The sequence below is a fragment of the Patella vulgata genome, chromosome 6 (assembly GCF_932274485.2).
Source record: "Patella vulgata chromosome 6, xgPatVulg1.2, whole genome shotgun sequence".
Classification (NCBI taxonomy): domain Eukaryota; kingdom Metazoa; phylum Mollusca; class Gastropoda; family Patellidae; genus Patella; species Patella vulgata.
The window spans coordinates 49,187,632-49,206,715 of NC_065884.2; the positions used below are offsets into that span (position 1 = coordinate 49,187,632).

The window sequence follows — 19,084 nt, forward strand, 5'->3', positions numbered from 1 at the left end:
TACCGTTCTTGTTATTATAATTCCAAACAAAGGTTCGTTTTTCAAGTTCTCATATTCCAGAATATGTACTTAACAGAATAGAAAACACAAACGCCTTTAAAAGGATTATGTTGCTGAAGCTGTAATAAATAAAGAACAAAATGACAGTCATGGTGTTTACATCATTAAAATGGTCTCCAATAATCTGACAATAATGGAATTGATGCTTGAATAAAAGAAGAAAGTTCAGATTTTGTAGACACGAATTGACCTTTATTTGTTTATATACGTGTCAAAAAGAGTATTGTAATCCGAAATATCTGATCGCTCAAAGGTCTCTGATAGATTCCCTGACCAAACAGGGCGACCCAGGGGGCGGGGATGGTAAGATCAGTGCCGTCGGAACCGGAGTTTAGAAAATGTACATTGCCCCATTTTGGAACGCTACATGATACGCTGACAGCTCCAGCCAACAAAAGGAGATATTTATGATTAATTAATGAAAGGCGATCCCAATTAAACAAAGAAATATAAAGTTCACTGCTCAGTGGGATAACTTCTATTTTTAATTTTGTGTGTGGTTTAATTTTTCAATATGGCTATAAGTAGTGTTTTGTATACTTTTTGGGGGGTGAAAAAAATTGAGCAAATTTAGTTTGAGTTCATTTTTTTTTGTCTAAAACTACAAAGGGTGTGTGGTATAAATTACTTTTGTCAGACGTTACATATAAAGAACATAATGCACAGTGCATGTGTCCTTACATTATAGTAAACTTTTACATACATGAGCATTTAATAATAATACGGGAGTTACAGGTAGCTTCCTATACAAGCATTTGAAATTTGTTTTAATGCCATGTTTGTTCTGATTAAGTGGAGATGTTCACATACCTAAGTTTTGTTGAATTTGTGTGTTCAAAACTATGTCACTTCTGGGTTTGCAGAAAACAGATTGATAATCTCTTCTATGTTTCCCACTTGCAGACTAGCTATGTTCGATTCACGAATACCATTTTCAAAAAAGGGTCTATTCAAATGCAATCTGATCTAAATTTCGTTTCGTTTCTTTATTCTTTCGACGATCTCTACTTCAAATTTATCATATGGTCGGTTTTTGTGAATGGTTCATACACGGGTTATGTTGGGAAACCGCCTAATAAACGAATCCCAGAATTCCTTGCACACCTCGCAAAAAAGATTGACAAAACAGAACATAGCATTGGCTCAGCCGCCAGATCAAATGAGAATGTGGTTCATTTTAAAACTCTCCCATACGCTACTGTTATGGAGACAAATGAAACTAAATTTGAACTATACAAACGAAACTAGGATAGAATGTCCTGCCTCTGCATGAAAATCAGTTACATATTCTCTTGAAAGGGCAAGCGCTGCATGATTTAATTCGAATCCCCCATTAATTGCGAAATAATGAAAGGTTTGTCGAAACTGTTGCTATATAATTAGGATGTTGTAGGCTTCGTTGAATTCGAGACAATTAAACATATAGCCTACATACGACGCTATGTTGCTTTGTCTATTTTGAGATGGCAACTCTATGTAAGTAGTACTGATTCAATTTTAGATAATCGGGAAGCGCAGACAAAATATCAGGAAGTAAACAAAATATTAATCACGTGATCAGATGAGAAATGACCCACTTATATCATATCAATTTATTCTGATCACGTCTGAGATATATATATATATATATATATATATATATATATATATATATATAAGGAGCTTTAGCATCGCCTAATAAAATATCAGTCAAACGAGTGAGGTACTGTTTAATTCAAGGCGAGTTTCATTAGATTGATGTCATAAACAACAGAAAAAAAAACCCCAAATATAACCAGTAGGCAACCATTAAGGCCACAGTGGATATGATCAACGATTTTATATAGATAAAAAAACAGAAGTGTTGTAGTTACACATATAACATTAGGGATCCAGTGTAATCCTTAAAGAAGAATATAATTGAAATACATTATATCCTCGATCCTAAATGTATATCCATCGATTGGATACATATCCCACCTGAAAAGAGATAATGATATATATATATTTGCTAAAAAAAGCTAAACCATTTTATCTTTCGAGATATTTCAAACGGACCTTTTTAATGTAGCCGCCAAATATGAGGTATACTCCTTGTAGAGCAATACATGGGCGAGCGCTGCTGTAAAGTGTGAGTAACTCAAGCACTTAGACAGCAACGTCAGACTCTGAGGTTGACGCCCTGTAATATTTTGTTTAGCTTATTGTGGCAATCTGAGCCTAATTTTCACGATCATTCCAAAATAATAAAAAAAACATAACACAACACAGTTCTATGGATAACAATCACTGTGTTGTGTTATATTATGTTCAATCGCTAAATGCCATTGAAAGATTATAAAAAAAACAACATCAGGTTTTCCGATAAGAATGTTTAGAGAGTCGTACACGTAAACCAATTATGATCCAGGAAGCCAATCTTTAATATATAATCCATTAAAAACGTTGTTTTATTATTGGAGTTCTATGTGGATAATGTCAACAAGTCGTTGGTGTACCTTTGACGACCGTGCTATTAGCTACCAAACATTTGTACGTACACGCGTTCGAGCGTTCGGACTTCGAACCGATGGAGCTAGAAAAATAACCCATCAAGGTGTAACTTCCGATCATATGACACATATCTTTAATACTAATGGTAAAAACTTTCAGATTGTCATTTATCATTTACATAATTTTCGATAGATTTTGTAAAGAAGGGATTGGTTACATCAGATTAAGATCATATATGGTAAAAGAGGAGTAAGGTGAAGTTATCGTATGACCAATGTTGAGGCCAGCCTTTCAAAAATATATATTTTGGAACACGCCTTCTATCTTGAACAGTTATAATTCCTGTCAAAATCGACAAACTACTGTTAGTAAACAGAAGGCTCTAAATTTGTGTAGGTGGTCTATAGTATATATATGTATGTATGTATATATGTATATAAACCGTGTCAAACGAGAATAGTGTCCTTTGTTTTTGTTTGAACGCATAAATTACACACTTAGTATGCAGACTTGACAGAGTTGGCTTGACGTAATGCATTAAGACCCATCAAATATATCATACCTTCATGGGGTTCAAGCAGCTCCATTGGCCATAAATCTAGGCCACCGTGATGCAATGAAGTTCTCAGGCTTTTCATTGGGTAACTGGAAAACCTTTTAGACAAACATTTTCTTCTTGACGTTGCCTGTTTTTGAGCCAGTAGAACTTCTTTCCCGCTGTCATCCACTCGCGTGGTGTATATTTTTAGAATAAAAAAACATTCCTCAAAGTATACATTATGAAAATGGCTGAAATAAGGTATATATATAAACTTTGTTGATTAAAAGAAACCCATATAGAAATTTACTGCTATGGATAAAGGTCATTATCTAAAATCTGTTCAATTTTGTGAGTATAATATGCTTGTATAAGAGTATCGTGCACAAATTGCTGACATTTATATTTAATCGAAAAGCGCAAACTAAATATAAAAGTTAAATTGTGAATTATGCCGCGGCAATCACATGAATTTATTTTATGTGCAAAATTTTACAGTTTCATTTTAGCTTTGTATAATCTTCACACGAAAGGTGGTATCTTAAGTTCTATGAAGGGAACACCTGCCTCGCGTACGAGACCCGGCGACATCTTACAGCTAAATGGGTTGTCATTCGGGACTTGTGATCAGATGGTTATCTCGGATCAGTGATATAATAGTACCAAACGTGTTGACTATGATGAAAGTGTAGATCCTAGATGGTTAGTGACATGTAACCAAATGTCCGGGTTGATGATTTGGTCCGTTCCACCTGGAATGGTTACAGACAGATTTCCAATCATTTCTATCAAATTGTCAATCCAAATCTGTGAAATCATCAAGTACTGATACAGGTCAGGTCACTAGGGTCTAGTCATTCACCCTGGCTATGGGTAGTTATTTCTGGTATAAGAATGATAAAGCGACAAGTTTCGCGTCTTGGTTCACTGACTTGACGTAGGATACAGTATCTTTATTTTAAAGCCTAGTCCAATTCACAGTTAAAATGGTTTGTTTATTCAACTAAGTTGAGATATTAGGTATATTACAGTCAGTGTATGAAACAACTTGGCATAATCGTGTTTACAAATATTAATATTATATCCGTGGGTTCTTGTGGAGTTTGAACCTAGCTTATCTTCTTGGACATTGCACCCGATTTCTACAGTTTGGTTGATTTTGTCGGCACGCTTTTTGTGGGGATTATCTGCACTTTCACTGAAAATATTAAGACACAGGAGTTTGGGAGTTTTGTTTCGGTGAGTCTAATGCTGAAAATCGTGTGTTGGGATGAATGGAGACAGCGGGGATAACAGCGCGTTAGCAATTTGATTAGCATTAAAGGCCCAAGGTCCTGTGCAAGAAAGAAACTGCAGTTTGCGGACTCCGACAAAAATGAAAAATAGTTAGCCAAAAGGTAATACAGAAAGCTATGTGTAGTAAAAATATTTGTAGATGTTCTCAATTTTTGAAAGAAGTTGTCTAGAAGGTCACGAATCTGTGAAGTATGTATAACCCACAAAATCAATACTCAAAATTTATGTAATTTTTCATTAAAATTAAAATTTTTTAATGTCGTGAAAAGTAAGCCAATAGGTATAATAATTTTATACCAGGAGATTCTTAATCGCATTTTTTAAAAAACTACTTAAATAATAAATGATATCTTTTGTGATGCGACGAAATAGCGAGTTCCCGTCGGCATGCACGTAAAACAACCCCTGGCTTTTTGAATTCGCTATACAAGTAGGCCAACTAAGAGCAGGCCGTCTTCATTAGCTCAATCGTTACAGAGAACTGTAGGACGTTAAACCCCATTTCATTTCAATACTTTAGAGCAGGAGATGGTACTGTCCGTTTGTACTTTCGTATATAATGCCATTCACCATAGGAATATATTTTCTATTAAAATTTCGTAACTTCACTAAAGTATTTATGGCGATAAACGGGGGAATGCGTGATTTCAGATAATTATTTTCATAAAAGAATTAATTATACTTTGCCCGTGGTTTAGATTGATAAGTTTCTATGTAAATATACAATCTTTTTAAGTACGTTATAAATAAAAAACCATCAATAGAAAATTGACTCATCGCGTATTAAAGGTTTCACACGTGAAAGGCATTGGCCAATAGAACAAAGCTCTTTTACATCCGTATAGTCATGCTATAATGCCCTTTAACAATATTTTATAAAACTAGTGTGTGACATGCAGCCTTGTGTGTATTAACTTTCATCGAAGCTACTAACAGTTCCATTTAACAATTATATGGGTAATATGTGAAGGTTATTGAAGCAATGCATGGATTATGATAGACGAGGAAAGCGAACCTTGGTTAACACCCTTTCAGAAAGGTATTATACATAGACTCAACATACTTTGTAAATCATATATATATATATAAATATATATATTATTCAATTTTGTGTAATTGTGATATTGATTCCTAAAGTGTAAAGCACAGTTTTGTGATAAGAAAATGACTTATTTATATTCACTTCATCAGTTGCAGATATGCATTTGTGGCATATAGCTCTGTAGTCTTAATGACAAATATATATAGTTACGCTTCAAAGTTAAAAATGTCCTGTCCCTATACATATTATTATGCAGAAGAATATACGAAGTTGTAGGTTGTAATGAAACGTGACTCTGTTCAACAGTACTGTCCGGTTTATATACATTGATTAAAACACTGACTGGTGACAATGATGTTTGGTGTTTATAGGATCTAAAACCGTATGCAATTTATTAATCTCCTGTCTTATAATTCATAAATTTATTTGAATGAACTATTTTGATTATTTTCGGAACTTCTGACTATTATTGAACTAAGTAAACTGGTCCTTGTCGTGGGATTATTTATTTTGTTTCAATGAGCATGGTTTAAATTTACCTTATTATTAGTGAAGACATTATATGTGTGTGAGTTAGTTGTATTTTACGTCCGCTTCCACCGAGGTGATATCGCAGACAACACATTATAATATACAGATATGTATTTTTATACTCCCACATTTTCATGTGGACATATATTGTTGTCGCCCCTATCTGTCCGTGTGTCCGGACGTCCGTTCAAATTTTGTTTGTGGACACTCTACAGGTTACAATTTTTATCCTATTTGGACGTAACTTCAATTATAGGTTTATATCCCACAGATCTCGGCTCCGTTCGATGTTGTCATGCATCGGGCCATAATTTCATGGATTATAGCCCCTGATTGTACCAAAAATCATGTTTTTAGCATGTGGACACTAGGTCACAATTTTTAACCGATTTTGACGAAACTTAAAATACATGTATATGTTTATAACCCACAGACCTCGGTTCCTGTCGCTATTAGCGCATATGCGATCATAGGTTCCTGGATTATGGCACCTGACTGTACGGAAAATTACGCTTTTAGCTTATGGAACCTCTAGAGGTCACAATGTTTATTTAATTTTAAAAACCGTTCAAATATATTACCATTACATCGTAATGATTGTTGAGTTTGAATTTCGTGAAAATTAGACTGAAAATGCCCGCCAAAATGGCCGCACCTTGTACGCAAAGAGTGCAAAAGTGTGCGATACCAAGAATGCGGACCTTCTAGAGGTCACAACTTTTATCTAATTTTGATGAAACTTAAAATATATCGGTTCCTTTCGATATTGAAGCATGTCGGACCGTAACATCCTGGATTATGGCTCCTGAATGTACGTAAAATCGACCTTTTTTAGCTTGTTCCCTGTTCATCTCTTACAGAATGTGAGCGCATCTTGCATGGCAAACGCTTGTTTCTTAATTGATGGGTAACACTATTATGATGAATGGTTTCGTAAATAGGTTAATATATTTTCTTTCGTATTATCAGTAATAATATTGGTATTTGATAATGACAGGCTACAATCAGTCATTAACCATTTTGTCGAACTATCTACCTACGCAATTAAACATTTTGTATTTAAATAACAATTTTTATTTATGTTTTGGTTATGTGTTTTATCGGGTTTTATTTTCTACTTTGACATTTGCATTAATAAATATTTTCACTTTTAAATTCTGAAGTCAAAATCTTAGTGTATATAGCGGACATTTTTAGAAATTTAGCATTGAACAGGAAGTTGGTTAACAAAGTTTCACAGTGTCTAAATTTTATTTACTCAGTTGTTTAAATATTCAATTTTTTTATTTTTTTTATTTTTTAGAACTGAAATTGCGACTTTTGTCAACGACTGGCAACACCCGACCATTGAGCGAAGAGCCACTTGAAAACACCATGCCTTCAGCCAGTCCCCTCTATAATGTAAGTATATTCTCTTCAAGCCAAATAGTCGTTTGAGTTTTTGTTTTGTATTTTTTTTATACAAAAAACCTACTCTAAAAAGTGTTAGGATTCCAAACTTCCTAGTTGTATAATAATGGGTCTGACTATCCAATCGGTATTCAAACTTTTGGAATGAATGCATATTTTGTAAATGGGGATACTTGTGGAAAACTGAGAAGACCTGAGTAGAATACTTCAACTTTTGTAAACAGTAGTCAAACATAACTTCCTCGTTCCAAATTGTTGATTGGTTGATTAGAAAGGAGGCGGACGTAACCTCGAGGTCCAACACACATATCCCCATTCTTGGAATGGTGCTCGTCTTTGACCGCATTGTGATTCTGGTGACAACTTTAGTATTGCCTTTGTCAATATTGAAATGTGGTAACATATACATGTAGGCCTACTAGAGATACCGGAGTGGGCAGAGAAGAATCTGCGGGGTTTTTGAAGTCGGGTTCCCATTTGCATGTGGTTCTAACAAGGAAAGTGTCTAGTTTCGTGTGCAGATCCCTTTATAGTTGGAATATGAAGAAGTGTAGGCGGAAACGCATTGCCCACCATAAGTCCATTTCATTCGGTTATGTATACCTTTAATCAATACATATTATCTTCCCTGACCACTCAACTGACGAAATGAGACGGGGAATTAGAATATTGCAGAAATATTTATATTGTTAATTATAATACAGTTGTGGAAGTCACACTAGTGTGATCAACCATTCTAAATATAAGAATATTGTTCCGTTTCCCTTTGCACAGTATACAATAAGCATTCAGTTTTCCTTAAATATACGTCTAATAACAGGAAAGTAACAAGGGGTCTAAATTGATTTAGGTAGTCACGATTGATTTCCCACACCCAAATTTATTCTATTTCATACCCACATTCAGCGCTGAAGCATTATGCCGACCGTCCGTCAACAGTTAGCCTGTTAACAGATTTTTTTAGGATCAAATTAGGTGTGAAGCATGAGTGGATGAACTCTATCGATATTCAACATTTCGCTACCTTTCCGCTAAGTTATAGTTATACCTCCTTGAGAGGACGAACTCTATTGATCTTAAGCATTCTACGTCGTTTCATTCCTGAGTATAGACGTCTTGCTGAAAAATGCTACAGTTTTTGACAGATTCTTCTCAAATATGGTGCGAAGCATTTGGCTCACGAGAGGTAGATTCCTGTGGATTTTCTGTGTTCCACGATCTTCTGTTCCTGTGTTACAGAGGCCCTCCCCACCACCAACCTTTAGCCAAAAAATGCTACAGTCTGTGACAGACATTTTTTAAATTTGGTGCGAAACATTGAACGAACCCCATTGATTTTCTGCGTTCCGCGATCGTCTGTTCCAGAGTAATGTCCCCATTTTCGAAAACCGCGAGCTACAGTTTATAACGGATTTTATCAAGCTTGCGAACACGATAGAGATCGGATATCCTGAAGGCGTCAAAGCTCCTTATCAAATTTGGTCACCATCCAAGTTTTACTTTCGGATAAGCTACTGTCCATAGCTATCTGTTGCGTGGTCATATTTCGATGCTTTGTTTGACTCTCTTCATTATATTCTTTCGCGTTTATATATTTCATTATATCTATTTTGCCATTACAAGACATTTATATAGACCATTTTCTCGCTTAATTTTCTTTTGTTTTTTTAAACAAGGATGAAATAGTTGTCGCGTTGGCTAATTATATCAAATAATAGTTTCGGAAGTAAAATGATATTTAAATACGAATTATTTGTATATGCAATAAAATGACTAATCCTGGCTAGGAAGTTTACACACAAATCGAATATTGGACTATTGGGGGAATTTTTGTGGTAAATTGCTCTATTGCTATACTTTATATGATGGGTGTATAATAGTCATATATTTGCACAGAGCTCTAGGTGTTGAGAGTTGTATTCTTTTGTAGGAAAGTTTCAAGAGTAAGCTTCACAAAAGCTATGTGTTGTTACACTATTCGAAATTCCGGTTATCTACACATTTTAGATATATTAAGCCGCAGAATATGTTAATGGTGTGGTGAAAATGTAGCATATAAATCATAAAGCAATTTTTTTTTTAGCTAAATAGATCTATTTTTCAAAAAGATGCTTGATGCACTAAGGGTGTAGACATGCCCAATTTTTACTTTTATTTTATTTTAAATTTTCAGTTTTCCGGTATAAATAATGAGATAGATTGTCCATACAGAATTCCGTCCATCGAGGCTCAGAACGATACTCGATATTCTTCCAATAATTACGATTCTCTCCAATCATTAAGTGCCATGGCTGACCAAAGCTTTAACGGAATATTTTCACCAAACTCGCCAAGTTATTCTTCACATATCCCAGTGACGTCATACAGCAGCAGCACACAGAGTGTCACGTCATCTCCATCGCCATACTTCACCACATCAGAATATAATTGCATGTATAATAATAATCTACCCAATCAGCGACGATCTTGTGAAGGGTCCTCCAATGACAGTCCTTTCCAGACAGTTTTGTCCAAAAAGGGATTCCATGGCTCCAGAGATGATGTGTTTAACGGTATGTTGAATTTATTAATTACTTGGTGAAGGACACTTAGTTACGAAAAAGAAAGCAAGATTATTTATTCCTCTAAGATCCATAAAGATGGCGGTTTGAAATCAACTTTAAATGGCACGACTTCTTCAGAAAGTATTACAATAAGTTTCTTGTAATATTTATTTTAGTACGGTTTCTCACATATCCAGTAAATATATTTTACTATTAAAATAGTATGCGAGCCCTGGCCTTCTTAAAGATTGACAATATTTGTTTGTGTTAGATGTTTTGACTTAGTTTGGGGTGTACAATTTTGTTTCCGGAGCATATCTCATATACCGCTAAAGATATCTTTATGAAAGTTTGTACAAGCATCAACCTATAACAGTAGTTGTGCCTTTTGTCATTGAGGAATTTCTTGGATTTATATTTGTTGTGTTTTCATGAAAATAAATTTCACTTAGTTTTTGGTGTACAATTTTGTTTCCGGAGCGTAGGGCCTATCTCATAAACCATTCATGATATCTTCACGAAACTTTGTACAAACATCAATCTATTATAGTAGTTGTGCCTTTTGTTGATTTGGGATTTCTGGGATTTAATAATTTTTGTGTTTTGGCTTAGTTTTTGGTATATAATTATTATTCTATAGCATATAGCAGAAACTGTTCAAGATACATTTTTAACACTTTTGCATTTATCAACCTATTGTTTTATTTTCTGATGTTCGTCCTTCCGTCCCGAGCATATTTCATTATCCGTTCAAGAAATCTTTTTGAAACTTTGTACAAACATCAACCTATTATAGTCTTTTATTTTCTGATTTATAAGCTTAATGTTTAACATACAGCAGCTGATTGAGGTAGACAAAGGTTGTTGTGCAAACCTTACAGGGAGTAGCGACTGCCTTGCTGAGCTACTATGATCAGAGTATGAATCTTCTGACTAGTCCCATTGATATCCCATGTGTTGCAATACGAGATTAATCTGATATATGTTTATATTGATTACCAATAACATAAAGAAGTTGTTTTTCCTTATGCCGTCTAAACAAATTCAAGGGCGCGGGTTGTTGATGACTGGTCATCTTTCTTATTTTCAGAACAAGATCAGTTGTTAAGTTGGACACGGAAACACCCAGAGAACTGGAGTTCGGAAGAGGTTCTAGATTGGCTCATTTATACAGGCCAAGAAAAGGGCCTCAACATGTCTGAATTACGGGCAGAAGCATTCCAGAACTTATGTGGAATAGAACTTTGTCGACTAAGTGTCGAAGAATTCATTAATCTGGAACCCAAATATGGCAAATCTCTGTATGAAATGCTGAAGCATCTATTAACTGGACGTAAGTATAAAGTTTAATTGAAAACAAAAATTACAACTAATACGGTAAATCGAACAGAAGCGCACGGTGGTTTCCCCCTCTGTAAGGGACGCAGGGTGAATGGTCTAGTGAGGAATAAGCGTCATGTCATTCGAATGGGATAATAATCCAAGTCCCGGGTACACAGTTCGAATTAGACGAAGAGTAGGCGGAAATGCCGCTTTTTGGGCAAAATGTCTCCCATATGGCATATGATCGTCCTCGTTAGACCGGTTGTTACATACGTTAAGTCGTAATGTCGGAGTTTATGAATAGACGTTATATGTATAATGTGTTTATTGCTGGGCAGTACCGTTGTTTATAATCTCATAATCTATTGGACCAGCAGACTTATGATTAATGACGTCATTACTACACAAGATTTTCAAAACCGGAAAGGATATTCCTTTACAATTTAAAATTTTTTCCAGAACTGACAACAATCCGTCAGTAAGTTGCCCAAATTGTTTTATGATGCTTATGCAATATTTTCCTGTTTTATCAGTGTCGTTCCAAAAGCCAGTTGATATTACTGCAGATTATCAAGAATTGTCACCTTACAATAACGGTAATAACAACCTCACATCATCTCCCGTTAGAAGCCATTTTGGTAGTCCTGCTTATCACACCATGACAAACAGGAAACAGGAACACTCAAATTATAACGGTATGTATATTATTATGTCAAGGTTTGTCGTTAAATATAGAAGTTAAGACCTTCCTTATGACGCTGTTTACGCCTATTCAAGGAAATCGACCGCGGTAATCTGACTACCCTAATTCTTGGAAATATCTACCAATTCCTTAACGAGAAGTAGGCATGTCATTTTCGATATTTTGTTCATTTCGGGGTGTTTAAACATGAGAACAATGTTGCTTTTAGCAAAAATAAAGCATTATACATGTGGAAATTCAAAGATATATTAATGTCAAAGCATACATATTAATGTCAAAGCATAAATATTAATGTCAAACCATACATAATAATGTCAAACCATACATTAATATCAAAGCATACATATTAATATCAAATGGCATATATAAATGTCAAATGGGATGTGTGGTATGTCAGAATAATTACTCCATTTCATTATTCCTACAGGTTATAATAGTAATACCGATGTTTACTGGAAAACTGAGCGACAAGAACCAATGCCTTGTGACGTTATTGATATTGGTCCCTATGATTTTGATGTCAATGATCACCCGGCAGTACCTCAACCAACCGGTAAGTTCTTTTTCAATACCTAACAAATAATACCTAGTGAGCAATTATGAAATAACCAGTATACCGTACAAGAAAGGAAGATTGTGCCAGAATAACATCAAAATTTACATTCGTGACAAACGATGCAGTACCGGGCTAGAATCTTCACGCTGACCCTCAATGAAATTGCTGATTGAAAAAGAAAAATTAAACCATATTTAGTTGCTATACAAATGATTAGCATCGGTTTATTACACATATGTACATACGTTAAATATATTTAACTGATCGCATGTTTTCATAATTACTTTCTGTTTACAGTAGACCCATGCAGTCCAGAATTTGACGCTTTTATGTCCGGTTATCCCAACACAGCACCGGTTAGGACTGCTTGCTGTTTCCCAGGCAGCACATATCCACAGGCATTGCCTAGGAGACGACCCGGTCGCCCTAGGAACAAGAGTTTACCCGGAGACGAAGAGTCCAGGCCACATAAAGACAAAAAGGGTATGACCATCGTTTATGTTTTCATTCTTTTTCCTTATCCAACCATTTATCTAAATCTTACATAATGTATCATTAAATAAAATTATTATAGTTATTTTCTGCCTAAATTGATAATGCCTCTTTGAGAAAGAGGCACGCTTATTGACGTCATATTTATATTCAGGCATCTATTTATCTATTTTTACAGCAAAGAATCAACATTTGTGGGAATTCATTTACGACTGCTTGATTAATCCTGCCTACAATCCACAATTTCTCCGATGGGAAAACCAAAGAGAGGGTGTCTTTAGATTCGTCCAATCCGAAGCCGTAGCACAACTGTGGGGCGGTTTCAAAAACAATGAGAATATGACGTATGAAAAACTTAGCCGGGCAATGAGGTAAATTACTAGACATTTAATACCACATTATACTTATTTGAATTTAACTTTAAAATATTATTTTTGCTGTTCAATTACTCAAATGGTGAACGTTGAATATCTGTTTAATTCCATTTAGTATTTACAAATTACTGCTGCCGATATAAACTAAACCAGCGCCACCTATTAGTATTGGTAAAATCTTTTGATGGGCCTCGTTTAAATCCGATTGAATTCATTCCAGGAGACTATCTACCATTGATATTTTTTTATGTAAATGTTAGATACTCACTTTCCGTTAAGCAGTGGCAAATTAGATATTGTTCCCAAAATATGTAAATGGCATCAGCGTCTTTAAGCAATACCACCATTAGATAATTATAGCTCACCCCTTGTGTTACAATGAACGGTGTATGAGAAATCCCGGGTCCATAAATAGCAGACTCATGGCTTCGAGTATCGATGGGTGAAAAAAAGAACACAAAAACGATATTAATGGTACGAACTCTCATGTGCATGTCACATGCTTTATTCGGGACTACACTTATCTACCAGCCACCTTTCACAGATGAAGGGAGTTTTTTCCAACACCTTGTCTAAGTTTTTTGTAAAATGAAAATATTTCGATTTTTATTTTTTCAGACATTATTATAAACGAGGCTTATTAGAAAGAGTAGAGGGAAGAAGATTAGTGTATAAATTTTCTCGCAAGGCCCTGGATCGCGCGCGTGAAAAACGTCACATAACCTTGTGAGAAACGTCACAGTTTTAAAAGAGCGTTTGTTTATATTTAACAGTGTCAATGTGATAGTGATTGAAAACACCAAATGAAGCTCAAAACAGGGACACTGACACCGAACTTTAATATTTTGGGCAGCTATGTGTGGTGTGGTCGTGTGGTGTCGAATGTTTTGTCAGGTGTTAAGTTTAGATACTTGTTTCCACACGCGCACTTCAATCGGAATTAGAACTTTATCGAACGAGTCCGACAATAGTGCTAAAATACCCCCGTGATATCTTACACACCCCCTGTGATGTAATTCGTAAAGCTCTTATTGGAAATATCAGCAGCAAATGAATTGAGACTGTTCTGGTTATGCAGAAAATAGTTGTCTTGTCCAGAAATGACGAAGAATATAAAATATGGTTAATAAAAAGAAGAAAATGGAAATGGTCAAAAATGTAAAAAAAAAACAAAAACAAAGCTAAAATAAAGATGACAAGAACAAGAGTGTAGATGGTTTAAATAAAACAAAATGTCGATGTTTAAACGAAGTACAGAATGCGAATGACTTGTGTGACAAGATAACAAACTCGAAGCTGAGAAATGTGGCTTTCTAACATGACTGTTTACTGCTGGTTTACGAAAATGCGATTTTTCTTTGTTTTTTAAATTGTTATTCTGGATTTGTTATCCAGAGGCACGCTGCTGAGTCAAAAACATCGTCGCTAGTCATATTTTGTAAATAAATGTGTGTGCGCTGTATGTTTTGTATATATATTTAACTTATTAAAATTTAGCACTAGTATACTAGAAAAAAGAATCTAACAATCGTTGATAGGATCCGATGACTAAAAAAACACACAGATGATAGCTGATATTCCTTCACATTTGCACTATATCAGTTTTGCCGAATTTTTGGCGACTTGTTTTGTCGTTAATTCACACAATTTTAGTGTCACCATCGACAGACGCCATTTTAAGTGTCATCGTACATGTACCATCGACCGACGCCATTTTAGTGCCATCGTACATGTACCATTGACAGACGCCTTGTAGTGTCATCGAACCATCGACAGATGTGCAACGATCACATAAAGCACGATGACGTAAGAGTTATACATTAAATAGTTTATTTAGACCAACGCAAGTTGTTCGAATTACATGAACATTTCTACAAAATTAAAAAAAACCAACTCAATATAAAGACAAGATGTTTTCCTATTACATGCATGGAAATCTTTCATGTGTGTACTGTTGGTTACGTTTATAATTTATAATACAGTTCTATTTATTTAATATAAGCAAAGAAACGCGTTATTTATTTTCAAAGAAATTGATCACTGGGATATATGTGTGCCTTCTATAGGTAGACAATAAGTAACTTAAAATTAATATTACAAGCTTGGATAGAGTTATCTGTGACAGAAATTGATAATACAAAGTTAATAAATTATATAAATATATTTTGCTATATATCTAAGACTGGAAATAGTATCCGCCATGACAGTTTTATACGCTGCAATAATCAACTAAAGATGCACTACGTAACAGTTAAATCTGCCTTCAGGCTTTAAATGTTATATAAATTATTTAGACATTTATTCACATGACGGATGGATTAGATGTTGAATGGATTAGAACATTCGAGCTATTGAACTGTTATAGCAAGGGCGGCCAACACTTTATGTTAATCTTACATAATGCATCTTTAATACCAATTAAGATGGTTTTAATATCAGATCTGTCATTGAAAATGACCAATTGTTATAATTATATCGTTACTTGTATGGTTATCTGTATTCTGTGTTTTAAAGAATTGGCGCTAAATTCACATTCGCTGATAATTCCAATGTGAGATTCACAATTTGACCAGAAACTTAAGAATAAGTATAGTTTCGATCCAAACAAATATCACTTAACAACACAGCTTTCCGTTATTGCATTAATCTGATTAAATCTTACCCTAATTTTTATTAGATTTTGTATTGTATTATGTAAAAATCATTAAGACAGTTCAACCAAACCAAATACTAACCTAGTATTAATTACATATAATTACGTCCGTTATATTCTTGCCAAAATCAAATTGATAAGTATCTAATTATGTTAAAGAAAAAGACAAATGAATTTGCCCACTGAGTTATGTGTATACGTGCTGTGTCACACCTGACCCACATCTTTATATTGGATATACCTGAAATTGAAAAGGGAGATAAATCATTCTATGTAATTTACCACATATCTCTTTCATTTATAAATATGTTTGTTACCACGTGTGTCTGAATTTATTAGTTACATTTGCTTTATTCATAAACTAAATATCTAAAGTGTATCAAAATGCCAAAATGATATTTAATAAAAGTATGTTTAACATGAAAGAGAATTTAGATTTAAAGAATGGGCCAAACTGAAAAATGTTCTGGACATATATGAAGTTTGATGAGATGAAAATTTGAATTTCGGACATTACCAGATTACTAAGAATAATTCCTTGCTATAAATCAGGAATTCTAGTCATTAATCATGCGGTTATTATTATTATAATTATCTAGTCTTCAATGTCATCTCAGAACAAACTTTAGATTAGGAACATCTCTTTAGGTTTATTGTGTTTAGTGGGATGAGATGGGGAGGAGACCCACACAGTAAAAGTTGTAATTAAATGCAGTTATCGGATTTGTTAAAATTTGGAACCTGTGTATTGTTGAAAATAACGCTTGATATGACGATTTAACACCAAATTAATAAAGTAGTAGATTAGATATGTACTAATAAATCATCATATAATTGTAATATTTTGTGACAAAATCAATTTAGGACTTAACGTTCAACTCGATCTCAAAGCTAGTGAATTTGACAAAATTTAACTCTATTTAAACAAGTCATTCCATTTATAGAAATTTAATAATTTGTAAAGAAGACATTTAATTTGATTATCTCAGAACTAATATTTTATAATATTTGTATGAATGATGTTTGCCGCTTTAAAAGACAACGATTCTCTTCCAGTAGACTTACTATAAAAACAGAAGGTAGCTGTCCTTGTTTTGTTTTTAAGAATTAAGGTCTTGTGAATTGTTTTGTTTTTAAGAATTAACATCGTTTTAAGCTATTGTAAACTTTATGCATATTTTTCACAGTATTTATTATTTGTCTAAGATTATAATATTCCAAAGCCTCTCCATGACTAGAACTTTGCATAATTATTCACAATGCATTTTAACTTTCTGTATTGTAACGCTGAGGTAAGTCAGGATTGTGCTGAACGCAGTACTGATGTTTAGATGGTGTTCACAATTTTGGATATGACACAGTTAATATTATATACGGCTATTATTGCACCTTGTATTGTTAAAATCTTTGAACATCAGGAATTTTTAAGAGTGGATCTTTGTTCAACAAGATTTAAGAACACAATGGACTTTAAAAACATTATTAGTCGGTTGGAATAGGCTGATAAATATCGACATTCACTGTGCGACATCATGCGACATTGTCACCAGTCTGTGGCTAATTCTGATAAAATTTCGGAATTAAGCCGACAAAAAATCGCAGATCATACTAAAGGTCACCGAACTTCCCCATAGAATCCCAAAAATATATTTTAAAAGATCTGAATAAAGCTAAATCATTCCTTTATATATTTTAATAATGTCATATATTTGTTTTATAAAAAAAATCACCTGAAATCGTTTACCTTGCCAAACGCCCACTTCCACCTTGCTTGTACAGTGCTTGTGTTATTGTGTATTTATTTATTATTGATTGTTTTGTTTATGAGTGTCTGTGTTTATTTGTTTATCTATGGTGCTGTTAGGTTTAAGGTACACTTAATTATTGTAATTAGAGAGAGAAATACATAATTCAAAGAAATATACTAAGTAAATTATATTATATATTATTTTTGAAAGAAAAAGGTAATTTATTATTGTTACAAAGAGTTTTTTTATACATACAAGTAGTATTGATACATTCCTTAAAATGTATATTTTATTTTCAAAATTCCAATTAAATGAGAATTTGTCAATATAATAAATTAATAATAATAATCAGCAGAGGATATTGTTGGGGTTGTTTGTTTTTTGTTGGTTTTTTTTTTTTTTTTGGGGGGGGGGGGTGTCCCACACGTTATTAAATGACGCCATGTTAATATCAAAATATCAACTCATTTATTATGGCTTCCTGTTAGAAGTTTACACAGAAGGAATTAACTTTGAAATGCAATCCTTAACCATTCGCTCGATCCGATATTGAAATAAAATTGGATTTAACCTCCTACAATTCTAGGGGGTTGGAAGGCCGAATGGTTAGCACGTGCGCGCTGTATCATAAGGCCTGTCATTCAGTCAAACTATCGTGGTTTCGAATCCACAGGTTTTACGTGACAAAGAGTAGGGTCGCCTGTCCAACTTCGTGGGTTTTCTCCGAGTCCTCCGGTTTTCTTCCACTGCTAAAGACCCATACGCGCAAGCGAATTATTGAAATAAAATTAAACCATATGTTAGTCCTGAAATGAAATAGTTTGTGTCGAGTGGACGTTAAACCACATTTCTCTCTCTCTCTCATACAATTCGGCACCAACTTGTCTAATGAAGACGGCCAAACGCCATGTAGTGTGGCTATGGGGGACATGTTGCCTGGACCTACTTATATTTCGTATTCCAACTATTAAGGGTTCTTTTACGTGCACGCTAACGTCAACACAGAACCGAACGATTGTAGTTTGTTCCTTGTCAGCCCACAAGGATCGAACCCTGGACCTTCAGCTTAGCGAGCCAGCGCCTTATACACCGGGCCACCGCTGCACCCTTAGCTCTGGTATCGTCGGGCTGTGGAGAACGCTAGATCGAAGACAGTCGGAAATTATTATGATTATTACAGCATATTTATAGTGCGCCCTTTCATATAACATGTTCAGGGGCACTTTACAAAAGTGATTAAGTAATCATAAAAAAACCCAACAAGATTATGGGCATGTTAACAGTTGTATACAGAGTCAGTTAAAAGCTCGTTTAAAAGAGCCAAACCTGTATTCTGTAGCACC

At 34.4% G+C, this 19,084-nt stretch overlaps 1 protein-coding gene across 5 annotated transcripts in view; it reads left to right on the forward strand.

The window, feature by feature from the left end:
• LOC126824802 (ETS-related transcription factor Elf-3) overlaps positions 1-14,892 on the forward strand; it is a 49,358-nt gene extending 34,466 nt beyond the window's left edge. For 4 of the 5 annotated variants that reach the window (XM_050554190.2, XM_056101879.1, XM_050554188.2 and 1 more), the window contains exons 2-9: positions 7,243-7,340; positions 9,523-9,901; positions 10,983-11,225; positions 11,749-11,910; positions 12,346-12,471; positions 12,772-12,957; positions 13,145-13,337; positions 13,959-14,892. In XM_050554190.2, coding sequence (XP_050410147.1) covers positions 7,314-7,340; positions 9,523-9,901; positions 10,983-11,225; positions 11,749-11,910; positions 12,346-12,471; positions 12,772-12,957; positions 13,145-13,337; positions 13,959-14,070 — 1,428 coding nt within the window. In that variant the 5' untranslated portion in view covers positions 7,243-7,313 and the 3' untranslated portion in view covers positions 14,071-14,892. Of the gene's footprint in view, positions 1-5,224; positions 5,406-7,242; positions 7,341-9,522; positions 9,902-10,982; positions 11,226-11,748; positions 11,911-12,345; positions 12,472-12,771; positions 12,958-13,144; positions 13,338-13,958 lie in introns of those variants that run through there. The other variant, XM_050554187.2, reaches the window with a different exon arrangement.
• The last annotated feature ends 4,192 nt before the right edge of the window (positions 14,893-19,084 follow it).